The following is a 16,730-nucleotide window of genomic DNA, read 5'->3' as shown; positions in this document are numbered from 1 at the left end:
TGACTTGAAACAAATCTTTGGAGAGAAACTTTAGTATTTTAGACTATGTTCTGATTTAAAACCAAACTGCACTTACGTTTTGCTCAAAATACCAAAACACAATTCTCTTGCATGTGGAAGGGTGTGTGTGGTTTAAAGCTGAACGTTGTGATTTTCATGTGGGTTTTCTTTGTTCTTTCTTTTCAAGGTTTACAAAGCCACTGGGGAAGAGTTCTTAAAAATTGCAGGAGGTAAGTGATGCTGGAGTTCAGTGTGATTACTTAAGTTCATAGGAATGTTGTTCTAGTTCTTTTTTTTTTCCTTGACTGAGGATGCAAATGGATAATGAAGTAGCTTTTCCTGTTTTGCCTTCCAAGAATACTTGACCCTGTCAAGTTCTATTTTCACATGGTTAAAACTGAGCTGTGAGCATTTGAGCTGTGATGTTCACAGACAGGTCTTGGGAGGAAGACCAGTCTTTGCAGTGGAAGCATCCATGAATCTTGTATCAATTCATAGTAATCTCATCATTGTTCCAATTTCATTACAATATGAAACACTTGCAGATTAAGAGGTTTTCCCCTCACAAAAGAAGTTAGTAGTGTCTTGGGTCTTGTCTGGGTTTGTTGCTGGCTGTTCACCTGTATTGCTCCTTACTGCTTTGCTGCTGCATGCTCTGGAATGGAGTGCCCAGCACTGACTGTGTGTTCTTGGCTGCCCACGTGCTGTTATCTCTCCACCAGGCACCTCCAATGAAGTGGCCCAGTTCTTATCCAAGGAGAATCAAGTCATCATCCGGATGAGAGGCCTTCCCTTCACCGCCACTCAGGAAGATGTCCTGGGCTTCCTGGGGCCCGAGTGCCCAGTCACAGGAGGGAAGGAGGGACTCCTCTTTGTCAAGTACCCAGATGGCAGGCCCACAGGAGATGCATTTGTGTTATTTGCCTGTGAAGAATATGCACAGAATGCACTTAAAAAGCACAAAGAAATACTTGGAAAACGTTACATTGAACTCTTCAGGAGCACAGCAGCAGAGGTCCAACAGGTTGTAACTTTTGGTTGTGAGACTCAAAACTGAACAGTTGAAACATTTCTTCTAACACTTGCACACAAATATGTTGTAGACAACCATGAACATTTATTATATGAAAAATGTCATGAAATGCCAATACTTGTTTCCTAATGGGCATGGAAAATTGTGCAGCACTGGTTTTTCTTTGTTTGTTTGTTTGGGGGTTGTTTGTTATGGTTTTTTTTTAAGCTGCCATTGTTTGGGCCTGTTTTTTTACCATCCCTCAGACCATGAAGTAAAAATCAGTGCATAATTTTCTTCTCCTCATAGGCTGACAGAAATCACAAAAATAATTCTAAAAATATAGTAGATTAATAGTATTGTAGAAATGCTTCTTGAAAATCTGCAGTATTGTCTTTCTGTAGAAGGGATTGGGCAAGGGAGAGTGGATGCACACTTGTGGATCCATTGCTACTGCTGTGACATGGATGTTACAACAGCCAAGAATGTGTGTGCTGTGAAGGCTGGGAAATGGCATTTCTCCCTCTTTCCCCTTTCTCTCCTGGGAGAGAATGAAGCAAAATCCTCTAAGGAACAAAATCATTCTGTCACAGTGACCAAGTCTCTACTTCCACTTTTTTTAAGGAGATCTGGATATAACTTATATTCTATCAATATGTCATTACTTCTTTCTCTATGACAGCTGTCTAGGCTGACACCCAAACGTTTTCGCTTTTTTGGGCAAGAGATTATTTCTTAGGAAATTACAGGGTGCTTGAGTTGAGTAATTGAGTAATTGTTAAACTGAGTAATTCCAAGAAGTAAAGCTAGCTCTCATTTACTTAGTTCAAAGTAATTGCAATATTCTACACACGACTGAGAGATTTCTGGCCTGAAATGCATTACAAGGAGATTTTTGAAACAAATTCCCTAAGCTGAATTACTTCTAAGAAAACGAAACTTCTGTAGCCTGTTTTTTGGTACCTCTTTCAGTGGAATGCTTTTATTTGTGATATTCATCACTAAAAATGTTTTTCAGCAGTTAGCTCCAACATTTGTCAAATGTTCCCTTTGTCATCTGGGAATGAGTCAAGAGAAAATGTTGAGATCAAAGTCTCCTATATTCTTATCTTTAATTTTTATTTTTTCTTCAGGAACTCTGTACTTGGAGATGAGCACTGGGGTCAAACAAATAAGCATCCTCTCTTAACCAATCAGGTTTTAGAACAAATTAAAATTAGTGCTTTTACTTACTAGCTATTTCAGATCTCAGTTCTTTTAAAATAACTATTTTTAATTTACCGTGATTTAACTAAGAACTGTATGTGGCAGTACTGGTTTATTAGCACAGATGTGGTTTCTGATGTTCCTTTTTGAGTTACTATAAACAGTAATTGGCTTTTAACTATTTTTATATTAACATGAGGAAAGTCTGTTATTGGGGTCTAGCAAATTGAATTTGTTAGCTTTCCCCTCTCCTTTCCTGAGTTTGAAACTTTCAAATGCCCAGCAGGAAACTAACTGCAATAATTTAGTGTAAGAAGGGGTTTTTTTTCTCTGTAGTACTGTGGGAACTGCTCTGTGCTCAGACAGGTGATGGTAAATCTGTGGTTTTTTTGCCAACAGGTACTCAATCGATACATGTCAACACCCCTTATTCCAACTCTTCCAACTCCCATCATTCCAGTCATCCCCCCACCATACACCATTGCCACCGGCAGCATCCGCGACTGTGTCCGGCTCAGGGGTCTGCCGTACACTGCTGGCATTGATGACATCTTGGAGTTTATGGGAGATGCCACGGGGGATATCAAGCCCCATGGAGTTCACATGGTCCTTAATCAGCAGGTAACAGCATTTTGCATGGGAAGAGTAGCTTGGCAGTGATTGAGCAGGTTAGAAGTCGGAGCAGCTTACCTGATCTTGGCTTGATTCTCCTCCAACCTTGGGAAAGTCCAGCGTTCTCTCTCTCTGTCTTTGCCTCATTTCTCTTCCCCTTTTACATACACCCTTGCTTTTCCCTCTCTATGTATATATGCATCAGCCTGGGGAAGACGAAGCTTGTTCTTTGAATGATAACCTTACCCTGGAGGCTGTTTTCAGCCAGAGGCTGGAGATACATGACAGAAATGTCTCCTTTAAATGGCATAGCTGCTCTGTCAGCTTCAGGGTTCCTGCTGTGTTGTTTGAGTGGTCTTTGTGTCAAAATGAGGTTTTTCTAACTTTATTAGCAGTTGCTCAAGCTCTAAAGAGAGTTGATAATTAAAAATTGTGGTTTGGGTATATTTTAATGATGTGAGCATAGAGATTTATTTTGCCTATTGTCTTGTCTTAAAGACAGAAATATAGAGGTTCAAAGAAAACAAATGAGAGATCTACTGTATTTGTTTAGGGATTTTTTGTGTGTGTATTTTTTTTTGGTTAAGAAAGTTTTTTGCATTTTATACAGACAGATAATATCTGTCAGACTGCAAAAAATCAGACCTGAAAATTAACTTCTGATATAGCTGTGGACTTTACTAAAGGATCTGGAACTTTATGCTGTTGTACTATTACCTGAGAAGTAGTTATAGGGAAGGCAAAACCAGGCTCTTCTTAGGGCTTCGCAGCAAAAGAATAAGAGACAGTGTATCTAAACTACATACAAAAAAATCCAGTTGGGTTAAAAGGGAAAAAATAAAATCACAATGAGAAATTAGCTAAGCACTTGAACAGGTTCCCAGAGGTGATATGGAATCTCCATCCCTGGAGATGCTCACGTTTCAAGAGGAGAAGGCCATGAGTGGCCTGATGTAAATTGAAAGTTAGTCCTGCTTTGAACACCTTTTGGATGAGAGACCTCCAAATTTTTTCCATGCTACACAATTCTGTTTATTTCTGCAGAGGACTGAAGTAGCATTGTGTTAACTGGGCACTTGTTGCATGAGTCTTGATTTTTCTGCAGTAAACAGAATTGTTGTGAGTCACTCATGCCAGAGAAGGAATAATGATACAGGCTTTCAGTAGATGTTTGATCTTAGTCCTTTCTGCATTTCTTGTGATCTGGGTGATTTAATAACAGATTGACCTACAATTATTTCCCCGCCTCCCCTAGGGACGACCGTCAGGTGATGCTTTTATCCAAATGAAATCTGCTGACAAAGCCTTTATGGTGGCTCAAAAATGTCACAAAAAAATGATGAAGGACCGTTATGTGGAAGTATTCCAGTGTTCTGGAGAGGAGATGAACTTTGTTTTAATGGGTGGCACTTTAAATCGTAGTGGCTTATCCCCACCGCCATGTAAGTTACCATGTAAGTCTCCAATTCTTCTGCTCTCTGCTGCTAAAGGCTGATATGTGGTAGGTGCTGAAGCTTTGTGGCCTTTCACCTTTTGACTCGGGTTTTGCCATGATCAATAATCATCCATCTGTGTACACGCTAAGATTGGAATTGTTCCCTTTGGGCAATAATGGGACTGATCAGAGGCATTTTTATTGTATTTTCGGTGGTGAGTAGAGGGCAGCAAGGCCTTGCCAGTGAAATTGTTGCACACTTTGCTTTTTATGGGTGTACTGTTCTTCTGAGCTCTGCAGTAGACTTGCCTGTAGTGAAACCTACTTGGAATGAGAGGGATTTTTAAAATGGGGAGAAGTTCTATATTCCAGCTGCCGATGAGTGCTCTTGCTGTCTTGCCTCAGAGCATTGAGAAGGTACTCTTTGGGCTTATTTTTGAAGGAAGACACCCACTGGGATGATATACTAACCAACCATAGAGTGGTGAAGTTGGATGGATTTTAAATTTTTTAAGATTACAGTGAACCTTACTGAGGAACTATAATGGAATTTTACTGTACTGTTCTGATTAGTCTCACTACCAAATCATAAAGCAGATACTGATGTGTATTTGCAAAATAGTAAAAAGCTGCCAAACATAGTACATAAAACCAATTTGGCTGCACACCAAGCCAAGTTCATTGTTCCTGTACAAATAAGGCATTTGTTCATCAAAATGCATCAGACTAGTGGTGTAGTGGGGTATTCTCCCTTCCATTTGCTATACCCTAAAAATACTTTTGAGGTCACAGGAAGCTCATACATGAAATCTCATGGTCAACAGCTATGGATGCCCATGTGTAGCTACTATTATGGTGCTTTTGTCCCACAGAGTACAACTTCTGTAAGAAAACACCAGGGTGTGTTGGTGTGCACGCCTGCTTTCTCTATGCACATGGCTTTATGCTTTCTTTTAATAACTCTGAAGTTCCCTACTTTCCATTTACATATAGACAAGGCTGCTCAGCTCTAGGACTTGTGAACTTTTAGGAATTACTCATTCCAAATGCCCTGGTTGTTATTCGTGGCAAATGTAGCAAAGGTCTCCAGGGGAGAGGCTAGAGAGCAGTCTTTGCTCAAGTGCTCATCAATCATGCCCAGATGGTTTTAATCACATTGCTGTAGGAGAGGAATTACTCATCTGAGAGTTCTCCTTGCTGATTGCTTTTTGTTGCTGTGTCCTGGTTTGGTTTTAGGTCTTTCTCCACCAGCTTATGCTGCTTTCCAAACAGCAGCTGTGATCCCAGCAGAGGCAGCAGCCCTTTACCAGCCACAAGCCCTCTTGCCAACCACCAGGACGCCCCAGGCCTCCGCAGCTGCTCCTCCAACTGTTACCTACTACCCAGCCCAGGCTGCTCAGCTTTACATGAACTACACAGCTTACTACCCCAGGTAACCCCCAGATTTCACTGCCTCTCGTGGCCTTTCAGCCCAGTGCAGCAGGCAGCTCTGTGGGCACCTGCGAACAGCTCTTGAATTTGTCCTTCTGGTGTAGGTAATCCTGGGAGCTTCATGCTCAGCAACAGAGGCACAAACCATATCAACTGCTTCTCTGTGACCTTGTAAGAGGGTTCATCTCCTTTGGAGGTTCTGCTTGAATCTCATTATAATGTTGGTCTATTATTTTTGGCACTGGGGCAATGTCAAGGCAGCTCTATTTCTTGGCCAAAAGAGAAGCTGTGTCAATACACACCTCTACCCTCACCTCTTAGTTTGTTCTTTTACTTACAATACTGTTCCCTTCGTGCTGAAAGACTCATCCTAGGTGTGTACTAGGTTTGATTTTGTATATCAGTGAGACCAAAGAACACTTTTACATTTGAAAGCACCTTTTCCCTTCCCACAGATGGTATCAGCATGAGTCACTGCAGTCTGGTATAGGGTTGTGGGGAAAGCTTGTTCACTGATAGCTCCTAGGCTAGTGACACTTGCTAGCTTGATTATCTGGTAATTTGCTGGATGGGCCCTGACCAGAGATGGAGATTCTGATTACTCACTATTTTGTGGATCAGAAAAGCCAGATTTGGGCATTTTTCTACTTTTTATACTATGGCACGCCCCATCCCTTTCTTTGTGTTTTTATTAATGATCTTAAGACCAGTCATCTACAGATACTTTTTTTCTTTTTACTCCCCTGTGAAATAACAAATGCCACTCCTTATGTCTTTAACTGCAATGTTAGCTATTTTCCCTCCCCTCCCTTCTCTAAAAATAAATTATGAGATGCTGAAGAGAAATTAAGTCCACCGAACAATCCACATCAGGACTGTTTGTTTTTCTGTGGTATTTGGATTATTTTCAAATCTAAATTTTCAGTCTCCTCTTTACATATTCTGAGCAGTAGAACCAATTATTGTTTTTTGTAACAGTTTTGTTCCCTCTCTCCCCTTCAGTCCTCCAGTATCTCCTACCACGGTGGGGTACCTCGCAGCTCCTCCAGGAGCTGTGGCAGCTGCTGCCACTGCCACCCACACTCCGATCCTGCCGCAGCCTGGAGCCTTGGTCCGGATGCAGGGCTTGCCATACAACACAGGAATGAAGGAGATACTCAGTTTCTTCCAGGGGTACCAGGTTAGTATGCAGCTCTCTCCTTGAGATTGTGTTTGGAGCTCTGAGTGTTGATCTGTGGAGGTCAAACTGAGCGAGTGCTTTTGGAAGCTGCCAAACAATCGTGCAAGCTGCATGTTGTATATTCAACTGGCAGACCGAATGTAACACACTATTTGCCTTCTTATTAAATAAACAAATCCTGATTTGGTGTCTGGGTTTGTGGTTTGAGTTTGAAGACCTCAGAGCACCGATGTGTGTGGGACTGCAAAGGGGCTGCCACAGCAAAGTGGGGGCTGCCAAATGTTTCCAGTGCTGTCCACTTGGTGGTGGGAGCCTTTTGGTAGGGTCGGTGTTTGACCTTCAACATTTAAAGTTTGCAGATTTCTCCTACAGAGAGCTGTGAGCTGGATGTGGTGACTTGCAAAAGGAGAGACACAGATGTCTTGGTCAAACAGCGTTTCAAGTGCTGATTGTTTTGGTTACAGGCAGGAACATCTTTCATTAAAGCTGTATTGCATTGCAAACTAAAGGAAATCTGTATTATCCACACTGTCCATACTGACTGCAAATATACTATAGGTAACATCAGTCTGTATGGACTGATGGAATGCTCTCAGGTGAGCAAACAGAACCTTAGCTTCTTAATAAGTTAAAAAAAAAAAAAAAGCACCAGCTGTGAACACTGTTTTCCAGCAGCCCTTATCTGAATCCATGGAATGGCTCTTTCCATGTCTTCTGCCTTTTGTCTCAGAGGATACTGTATGATGATACTTTCCATGATTTGTCATGTCATATTTGCTAAAAGGAAAGGTAATTGAATAGGCTATGTTCTGGTGAGTATTTAAATCCTGTGGGGAACAGCACTTACACAGTTACCAGCTCTGCCCTTTGGAGTACTGCTTGGAAGCCCTGACCTAAAATCCTCTTTGTGGCTCTCAAACCACTGCGAGTGAACAAGGGATTTGTGTCAAAAAGCAACAATTTTTTGCATGTTTGTCCTTCAGCATTCTGGCATAACAGTGATATTGCTAGAGTTAATAGGAAACACTCAGGCATGGTTTGTTTTATTTTTAATTTCTTTTTTTTTAAGATTCTTAGAAGACAATGAGCTTTAATTTGTTGAGCCAGATGTCTGGTATGCAAATGAATATAGACTGAAAACAGATGCTTTAATGTGTATGTTCCAAGTTTTGAGTATTTGGAAGATGCAATGCTCTACCTGTCCTGTCTTCTTTTTGAATATTACATTTATGTTTTGAAAGCAGTTTTGCATACTCAGTTTTTCAGGAGAAAAAGATTATATCATAAATATAATTTTTATATCATAAAAAATGTGGTGAATTTTGACAAACTGAAGAAACTGAATATTGTTGTATTTTAGGGCTTTTTTCTTCCACAGATATTTCCAGAGTTCAAACCAAGTTCAGTTATTTGTGGCTTTCATGATGCCCCAACAAGTAATAATCATTCATCCTGTTGCTTAGCCATCAGTATTTTGCCTTTCAGTTGTTTTCTACTGGCTGGGGTTTTGGTGGATAGATGGTGGATATATTAAAACCTTAAGTGTGAAAGGTTATTTGCTAAATTGAAATTCAGCTGGAAGTGTAACTGCACCTTTGAAAAATGTGGCCTGAACCTGTCCATGTGTGGGACAGGTTAAGTGATCCCCTCTAGCATCTCTACCTTTCACTAAATCTTCAGTTTAGTGAATCTGGACTTTGTGTCTTGTGCTCAGTTTGCCCTTCTCATTTCTACATTTGGAGGGCAGTTCCTGGTGTTTGTAGTGCACGATTAAATGGTTAGATGAACAGAAATTTTGTCCCAAGGTGAAACCCATATTCTGCTGCTGCAACCTCCTGTGATCATCAGTTACTGTTATTAAATTGGTCACCTCTTCGATTTCTTTAGATGTTGTCCAAATGAGATCAGGTTCAGAATCTTATAAAGGAACCAGGAATTCTTTTGTTCTTGGAATCCCACATGTGGTAATGCTGGTTTTATACTCATTCATTCCTTCAATGGAAAAACAGGTGGTGACTTACTGTAATGGGACAATATTACATCTCTGGAGCATTAACTGATCTTTTTTTTCTTTTTTCCTCCCCTTTCTTCACATTGTTGTCTCATTTTCTGTTGCTGCCCAAGGATTTATTGCACGATGCTTCTGCTCCTTCATAAAGTGAGCCCTTAATAATCATCTGTGGTTTGGGCATGGTTTTAATCTCTGTACATCTAATTGATGTTGGTATTCAATGGACTTCAGTGTTGGTATTCTGGGAATCAGATGGGAGATGCTGAGATTGAAGGGTGATTTTTGTCTTCGTGTCCTTGTCTGCAGGAACAGGGTTTAATTTTTACTTCTTGCTTTATTCTCCTCTGGATTTTCCCTTCAGGCTTCATGGGCTCTGTATATTGCATGTGTGCACATGTTGGTACTTAAGTGAAAGCACTTTTCATACCAGACCTGCCTCTTAAGAGATAGACTTTGCCTATCATGGGCTTCAACAAGCTGGTCTCAACATCAGTACATGCTTCTAAAAACAAATAATTTAAAAGTCTACAGATCAGCATTTTAATTTTCATTTAATTTTATTAGCATTAGCCTCTTGTTTAGTGTTTCAGCAGCTCAATTTCTTCTTGTAATTCAGTTTTTGTTGGTGAAAATTATTCTAACTTGGATTGAGCAATTGAAAAACTCAGGAAGAATTTTAATAGTAAATCAGGGAGAGAGCAATTTTCCCCATCACCTTTCTGTATAATATTGTGGTGTACTGTAATCCTCAAAAGAGCTAATATTAATACTCAGTAATTCAGTAATACACATTAAACTGCTTTTTAGTTGAACTGTAAAGCAATAGGGGCATTGATTTGAGTCCAATTATATGCTGGATACATAGCTAAAGGATAGCTGAAAAAACAACCACAAACCCCAAGCCATCTAAAACCACATTGAAAAAACAACAAACCCCCAAAAAACCAAACCAACAACAAACCCCTCACCGTGCCATTCAGCTGCTCAGCAGATCCTGCTCTCTGGGCATTATGTTGAAGTAAGGGGTCCATGGATTGGGGCTGTGAGGAGACTCTTCAAGAATTCAGAAATATAACTCGTATTTCATATTGTGGGGTAAAGCTTGAGGAAGAAGTGGTGCAAATATAGTAATAACCTACAGCAAAACTCCTCAGTGTTACTTTAGGCCATCACTGCACAGCTGTAGAAGCAGTGAGAGAACTCTAGTAAAGAATGGGTGCACATGGGTAGTAGTTGTGATGGGTTTATGTGAAGTTGCGTAGCAGAACAAAATTTTTCACTGAAGTATTTTTACTTTTCTTTATTTGGTGGCTAAATACTTAATGGGCTTTGCTATTTAGCCACTAAATGAATCAATGCAAAATATTTTATTCTCCAGATACTGACTCTTCTGGGGTTGGGGTTTTCTTTTTTTGTTGTTGTTTGGTTGGGTTTGGTTGTTTGTTTAGCTTGGGTTTTGTGTGTGTGTGTGGGGAGTTTTGTTGGTGTGTGTTTTTTTTTAAAGTTTTTTTATGAGAATGCAAATAGCAACAGGGTTGGTATTATCACAAGAACTGTTACATTAATGTAAAAGCAGATGCAGTTTAGCTGTGCCCATGGTCTTAGCTGACCAAAAACCAGTTCACAGCTGTTGTCTTGGCTGGGATTCAGCCTCCTTTTAGTAGTACTTGCCCAGTTTCTTGGAGGTTGGCAGGAATGTGAAGTGAACTCAGGCCTGCCTGAAAAGACCCTGTGGATTAGTTCTTAGAAAGCAGACTTGCTATTTAGGTAGGTTGTGTGTAAGTATAGTAGTAAAAAAAACAAACTAGAAGATGACGAAGATTTAGGGGCCATGGTCACCATCTGAACTTTTTTTAAAGCCTCCTGAGTTTGCTGAAAAAGACTGGGATGGAAATGTAAGGACTTCTTTGTGTACGTGTTTCTATGTAAGAAAAGCTTAAATTAAATAGTGTTCTTTAAACCTGTACTGGGCTTAAGTGTCTTTTGTCTGTAGCTATATAGGGCTTTTTCAGTGTCTTAATCCTCCCTGGCTTCAGAGACTCAGAATTTAAGGCTTGCTGGCAAAGTGGAGGAGGGTGACTTGTGGTTAAAACAGTAATAAGGAAGTGAAGGGAAGTGGATGGATGGCTAAATTCCAGGGGCACTAACGACATTTCTCTGTTGTATTGGGACAACAGACTTCATTGTTACTGACTTTTTAGGGATTAGGAATTTTTTTTCTCTGAAATGTGTGCTTAAACAAAGAAGTATTCTCTATTTCCTTTGGGTTTCTTTTGAAATCTGATTCTCTGTAGTCTGAGAGGGGGATACCCCATCATCTGTGTACCAGTCCTAGGCATGGCACCCTCTGGCTAGGGAAGGGAAAGGGGAAATGGTAGAGGAAGAATTCCTCCTTCCAATCCACTTACTGGGATTGGAAGTCATCTTGGCAATACAGCCACTATTCCATGCTCACCCCATACTCTCAGAATAGAACACTGTGTGTTTTGCTTTATTCCTAAATTTATCTCCCACCTGGAAATGTTGCCTGTGTGGAGAAGGCATCTGTGAGGCTGGGACGAGTAAATTGGTGGTTGCAGTTCCTGTCTGTTGCCTCCCACTCTTGAAGCAAGAGACTGAAGTGGCAGCCTCTGTATTTTTGGAGCAGGCATTACCTGTTTCAGTCTGTGATACACAGAATGTTAGGTGGTATCTCTTCCACAGTGCATTCAGGTATTTGTGGGTGTTTATCGTGACTGTATTGGCAGTCTTATGTACAATTGATGTACTTCTAGGGACAAAGCCAGTTTAGGGTATTTCTCCTGACTCTTGTGCTAAAGGTTGCAGTTACCTATTCTGTATTCCAGGATTAGTCTAGCTAGGCTTTTTTCCAGAGTCTGAGAGTTCCCTTTGGGAACTGTTCTGCAATAAAGTTTACGGGTAGTTTGGGCAAGAATTGCAGCTGCCTTCCTGAAGTGGCCATTTTGCCTATGATGTTTTCCTTTTCTATTATTTGCTCCTGTTTTTTCCCAGTTGGAGTGTGTCTAAATATACTTGCCAATTCAGTGCTGGGGTTTTTTTAGCAGTGGGTTATTTTCTCTAGAATTGCTTTGTATGTGCTGTTTTCAGACTGAGCTTTGAATATTCACTGTAGGAACTGCAAAAATGAAATGGAAATCAATGACTTACTGGTTAGTGACCTGGTTAAATCTGTGCACAGTCTGTGAGGGGAAGATAGTCCTGTATTTCTCTCAGCAAGAGAAGAACAAAGAAATAAAATAGGTTGAAGAAACAGAAAATTCAAGGAGAAAATATAGTTTATTCCATTATCAACCAGTTTACTCTTGGTTTGGTCCTGTGTGGTTGGATGTTCTTGTTTTGTTCTTATGGGTTCTGAAATGCAGACAGAAGCAGAAAGATTCACAGTCACTTGCTTACTCAGGCAAGTTAGGGTAGTTTTCATTTTATTCAAAGAATTTTAGTGTTCTACTGCTCCTGTTTTATTTGACTGCAGTCTCTTACCTATCCTTGTGATTAGAAGCCACTTCTATTTCTGAGTCTTTTGAAGAATTTATTTTTCTTCTTTCTGGCTTGCTTTCTGTAGGTCTTTTCCTAAGATTTGACAGCTTTGGCTTTTCTGTACAGAATATTTTTCCAATTTTCATATTTTCCACATTGTTTATTCCATTTCAAGTGTAACTTATGAAATACTGTCCCTTACAAGAGTAAGACTATAGAACTTTGCCTACTGTACATCTACTGATAATCTAAAGTATGTACTATCTTGAGACATTCCTTCCAAAGAGTAAACTTACATTTTGTAGATTTGTTTCAAGGGCAGGTCTGGGAACTGATAAATCTCATATTTGCACGGTCTGGTTGCCCTGGCAGAGACTATCAAGAAAATACTTCTTATGTTTGTCTTTTACTTAATGGCATGGGTAAAGATGTGAAGGTGGCTAGAATTCAGTAGTAAGATTCTGGGGGGTTCTTTTCTTTTGTGTTCTCTGGGCTCTTGGTTATTGTTTTCTGTGAAAGGTGTATACTGTGATGGTTGGTGTTTTTCTTTTCAACTTCTCTTTGGATGGATATGTGTCCTGTATGCCCAAATATAATATCCTTTTCTCCTTAAGCTGGCAGGAGACTTTTTGTATTATAGAAACATCAGAGGAAAGGCAGCACAGTGCATCTACATTGTGTGCATTTGGCAGTCATCTGAAGCATTAGTGCAAAACCATAAGTGTTAGTCCATCTCAGGGAAGACAGGGAACTCTTCTTGCCACTGAAAGTTGTTCTACAGCTCAGGTTGCACTAGACACTTCTGTTTTCTGGGTTACAGGAGCCACTCAAGTAGTCTTGGCAGCATGTGTAAGAATGCTCAGTCCCTTTCCAGGATATGTGATTTGGAAAGATTTTGTGCTAAGAACAATATTTCATATTCTCCAAGATAAACTTTCTGACCATGTATGTCATATTTGTACCAGGCCAATAGTGCGAATGATTACTGTTCAGATGGTGTGACTGTTCTGTACAGTCATTATTTTTATTTTAGTATATTACTTCTACAAATCTATCATGATGCAGTTGCACTGTAGTTTGTTTCATTTTCCAGTGTAGAAATACACGACACTAGCATAAATGCTATTTTACCTTGTGAATGCATTCATGCTGAGGCATTGATTTTCTTTCATTACATTGGTATAGTCCATGGAGTACAAGAATTATATGCAGCTCCAGTTTGTCACTCCACCCTAGAGAAAGGCACTTTATTTCCATGAGTGCATAAAAGTGAATCCATATAATAACTCTGATCCCCCACTTCAGTGTGAAGGCTGGAAGATGCTCATCTGTCCCAGGGAGAGCCATTACTTGATTCATGATTGTGCTTATGAAATGTAAGAGTTTGGTTACCCGGTGCTGCCATTTCATGAGTAGAAGGGAAAAAAGGAGCACTTCATAGTCTGAGCTGTTTCCCTTCTTTGATAAGGAGCAGTCCAAATACATGTTTTAGAATATTCCCCACAAGCATTTACTTTATTTCTACAACCAGTAATACAATTAATGTATTTTTTTTTCTTACATAAAAGTAGTTTCTGTCCAATTCAGTGTCTCCTGCCAGTTGTTACAGCTGATGCTCTTAATTGTGGTTGCAAATGATGGTCTGTGTGGCTTGCTGTGCCAGACTGTTCCTTCTCTTGCTGATTGTCCCATGTCACACTTGTACTGTAGTATGCACCTGATGACTACAATGGCCTAATTCAGCTGAGCGATCAAGCCAGGAGTGTGTTACAAGCACCGAAAGAGTGGGTCTGTTTGTAACTCTTTGTAACTTCTGAAGAAGGTAAGATGTGACTGCCAGAGCCTGGGTCTCCAGAGGTGAACGGGAAGGGAAAGAAGGGCTTGGTGCTACAGACGTCTTTGCTTGTGGCTTTTCCCCCTTAGTAGCTTGCATTGGGATCCTGGTGTTAGTCCTTCTGCTTCAAAAATCAACTAACCCAAGGAAATGGGCTGACTGTGATCTGTAGCTGTAGGGATGGGCAGCAGTGGTGGAGGTTGTGTGATTGCCTGGTTCTGCTCAGGTGGTGTGTTCAACTTCCAGAAGACTTTGTTAATGCTTGCATCTCATGTGAACCTTTCAGTCCAATATTTTACTTTTAGCGGAGTGGCAGAAGATGATTTTTCCCCTTGATACTGCTAGAAATTACACACAAAGCCCCCAGACCTCTGGCTGTGTCTTTTCTCTACCATATAACTGGTTAGAGATTGATATCTCTCTTGATCTCCCTAAGGCAATGAGAACTATTACATTCGTTTTTCCAGAAGAGATTTTGTTGGGAATAGTGACTTTCTAATGCAACTAACTAGATTTGCTAACAGTCAACTTGCCTGCATTTTTGGCACTTACACATAATTCTTAGAGATATTTTGTTATGGCCCAAGTGGAGTACATGATGCCACAGCACTACTGCATTCCATTCAAAATACTATGGATTAGTTAGTACACTTGCTTTTTCCTTAAGCTAAAAACAAAACAACCTTTCAGTTTAAAAATGGCCATCACATGCTATGCCTTGAGATAATTTCACAGACAAATGTACTTTCACTAACAGCCACCAACTCAGTTGTTTTCAAATTAGTTGTTTTCTTGTGTTGGATCTGTAGGGAGCAGATGGACTGCATGGTCTGGTGATTAACTGGAAAACCAGATCAGCAATTGGCTTCCACTATAGTACAACATGGAAACAGTCTTTGACTAATTCATGGAGTAGCTCAGTCTGAATTCTAAGTGGTACAAAGGAGTATTATACAGGTACCACCCTTACAGAGTAAAAAAACAAACAAACAAACAAAACAGGAAAAAGATTTGTGTGAATCTGAATCTAATTCTAAAACACAGATTTACATACAGAAAATCTATTTCTCTAGAAATATCTAGAAATAAGATCTTAAACCCAGTATGTGTTAAACTGAAACTGAAGGTGTTCATTTAGCTCTTTTAATTATTTTGCTTGCAGAATGTGTAAACCTCTCTGCTAACTTTCTGTGCAACTTTTATAACGTGAATTTCCACATCCCTACATTGATATTACACCAGTACTGCTATTTAAACTATATTTTTGAAGCTCTCCTCTGTGCTCAGAGCTCTAACTGTTCCATGTGTGTTTTCAGCTGACTCTGAGCTGAAGTATTGAAGTTCTATCCCGGACTGGTGGTAAATGAGTTGATCCCATATGGATTAATGGCAAAGAGCTGGTTAAGAGCAGAGCATCCTTTAGCTCAGATCTGCAGCTCAACCCAAGCTGGGTACAGTTTTCTCTTTGAGAGAGGTTTATTCTGAAATAAACCAAGATAGTTTTCAAACTAGAAGGGGGCTTCAGACATGATGGTTTTTATTTGGTTTTGGATTTCTTTCTGCATGCTATTCCTTGACTAACTTTAGTTCTCTTAGAATAAATGATAGAAAGTTTGTACTAATTGTCTTATGCATGCTTTTGGTTTCCAAAATGTACTGTTGCCTATATTTTAAGAATATTTTTACTGCCTGTTCAGTATCTGGGTGAGTGAATCTCTGGCATGCATTTGCTTTATTTTCGTATGTTTGAATGTAAAGCTGATACATGATATGATATATGAATGAAATGCTGTTGGTAATAAATGAGAAGTCTGCTATTTCTTGTAGTATACCTGACACACATAAATTCTACAGAAATTAAACACTTGAATATTTTAGTGTTTTATAAACTTTAGAGGACATATGTCCTTGACCTGAATTGGGTTAATATCCATTAAACTGGTTGGTTTTCCAGCATAGCTTTGTCTGACACTGCCTTTCAAAAAAACTAACCTTGTATGCTGAACTTTTGATCCTTCAGTCTCTGGTTTTGAAACTTCACTGAGATTAATTTCTATCCAACAACCAGGAGTTCCATACCTTGGAAGGATTTCCTGCATCCCATGGAAAGTGGATGGGGTACAATAGGGCTGACAGTGATGTCTGCTTTGAACTCAGCAATTTGGAACTGTCTTTTAAGACTTTATGAGGGCAAATGCCCTCCAAATCAAATCCAATGACTAAATCATCTCATCTGATAACCTACTTTTTTAGCCCTGTTAAAATTACAATAAGTATTTATTTCATTCAGTACCACATTTTACTTAATTTTTCTGAAAAATCTTCCTTGCTCTGTGTACCTGTGTTGAGTTCAGCTCACTATCCCGACACAGAACTCATACAGCTCTTTCATTTTTGGCATGTGTGTTGTTGTTATTTTTTAAACTTTGTGTGTGAGTATTGACATGCCTTAATAGCCTTTGTCGCTTGGCCACATAGCAGAAGAATTATTCATGCTTACTCCATTCACCT

At 39.8% G+C, this 16,730-nt stretch overlaps 1 protein-coding gene across 5 annotated transcripts in view; it reads left to right on the top strand.

The window, feature by feature from the left end:
• ESRP2 (epithelial splicing regulatory protein 2) overlaps positions 1-16,730 on the top strand; it is a 42,250-nt gene that overhangs the window by 23,789 nt on the left and 1,731 nt on the right. For 2 of the 5 annotated variants that reach the window (XM_063411146.1, XM_063411147.1), the window contains exons 10-15: positions 188-230; positions 723-1,024; positions 2,618-2,839; positions 4,086-4,284; positions 5,502-5,697; positions 6,699-6,876. In XM_063411146.1, coding sequence (XP_063267216.1) covers positions 188-230; positions 723-1,024; positions 2,618-2,839; positions 4,086-4,284; positions 5,502-5,697; positions 6,699-6,876 — 1,140 coding nt within the window. Of the gene's footprint in view, positions 1-187; positions 231-722; positions 1,025-2,617; positions 2,840-4,085; positions 4,285-5,501; positions 5,698-6,698; positions 6,877-14,095; positions 14,208-16,730 lie in introns of all 5 variants that reach the window. The other 3 variants (XM_063411150.1, XM_063411149.1, XM_063411148.1) reach the window with 3 other exon arrangements.

This window comes from Prinia subflava, chromosome 13 (assembly GCF_021018805.1).
Source record: "Prinia subflava isolate CZ2003 ecotype Zambia chromosome 13, Cam_Psub_1.2, whole genome shotgun sequence".
NCBI lineage: Eukaryota > Metazoa > Chordata > Aves > Passeriformes > Cisticolidae > Prinia > Prinia subflava.
Note: the sequence above shows the minus strand (reverse complement) of the source record. Positions and strands in the feature narration are given on the sequence as shown.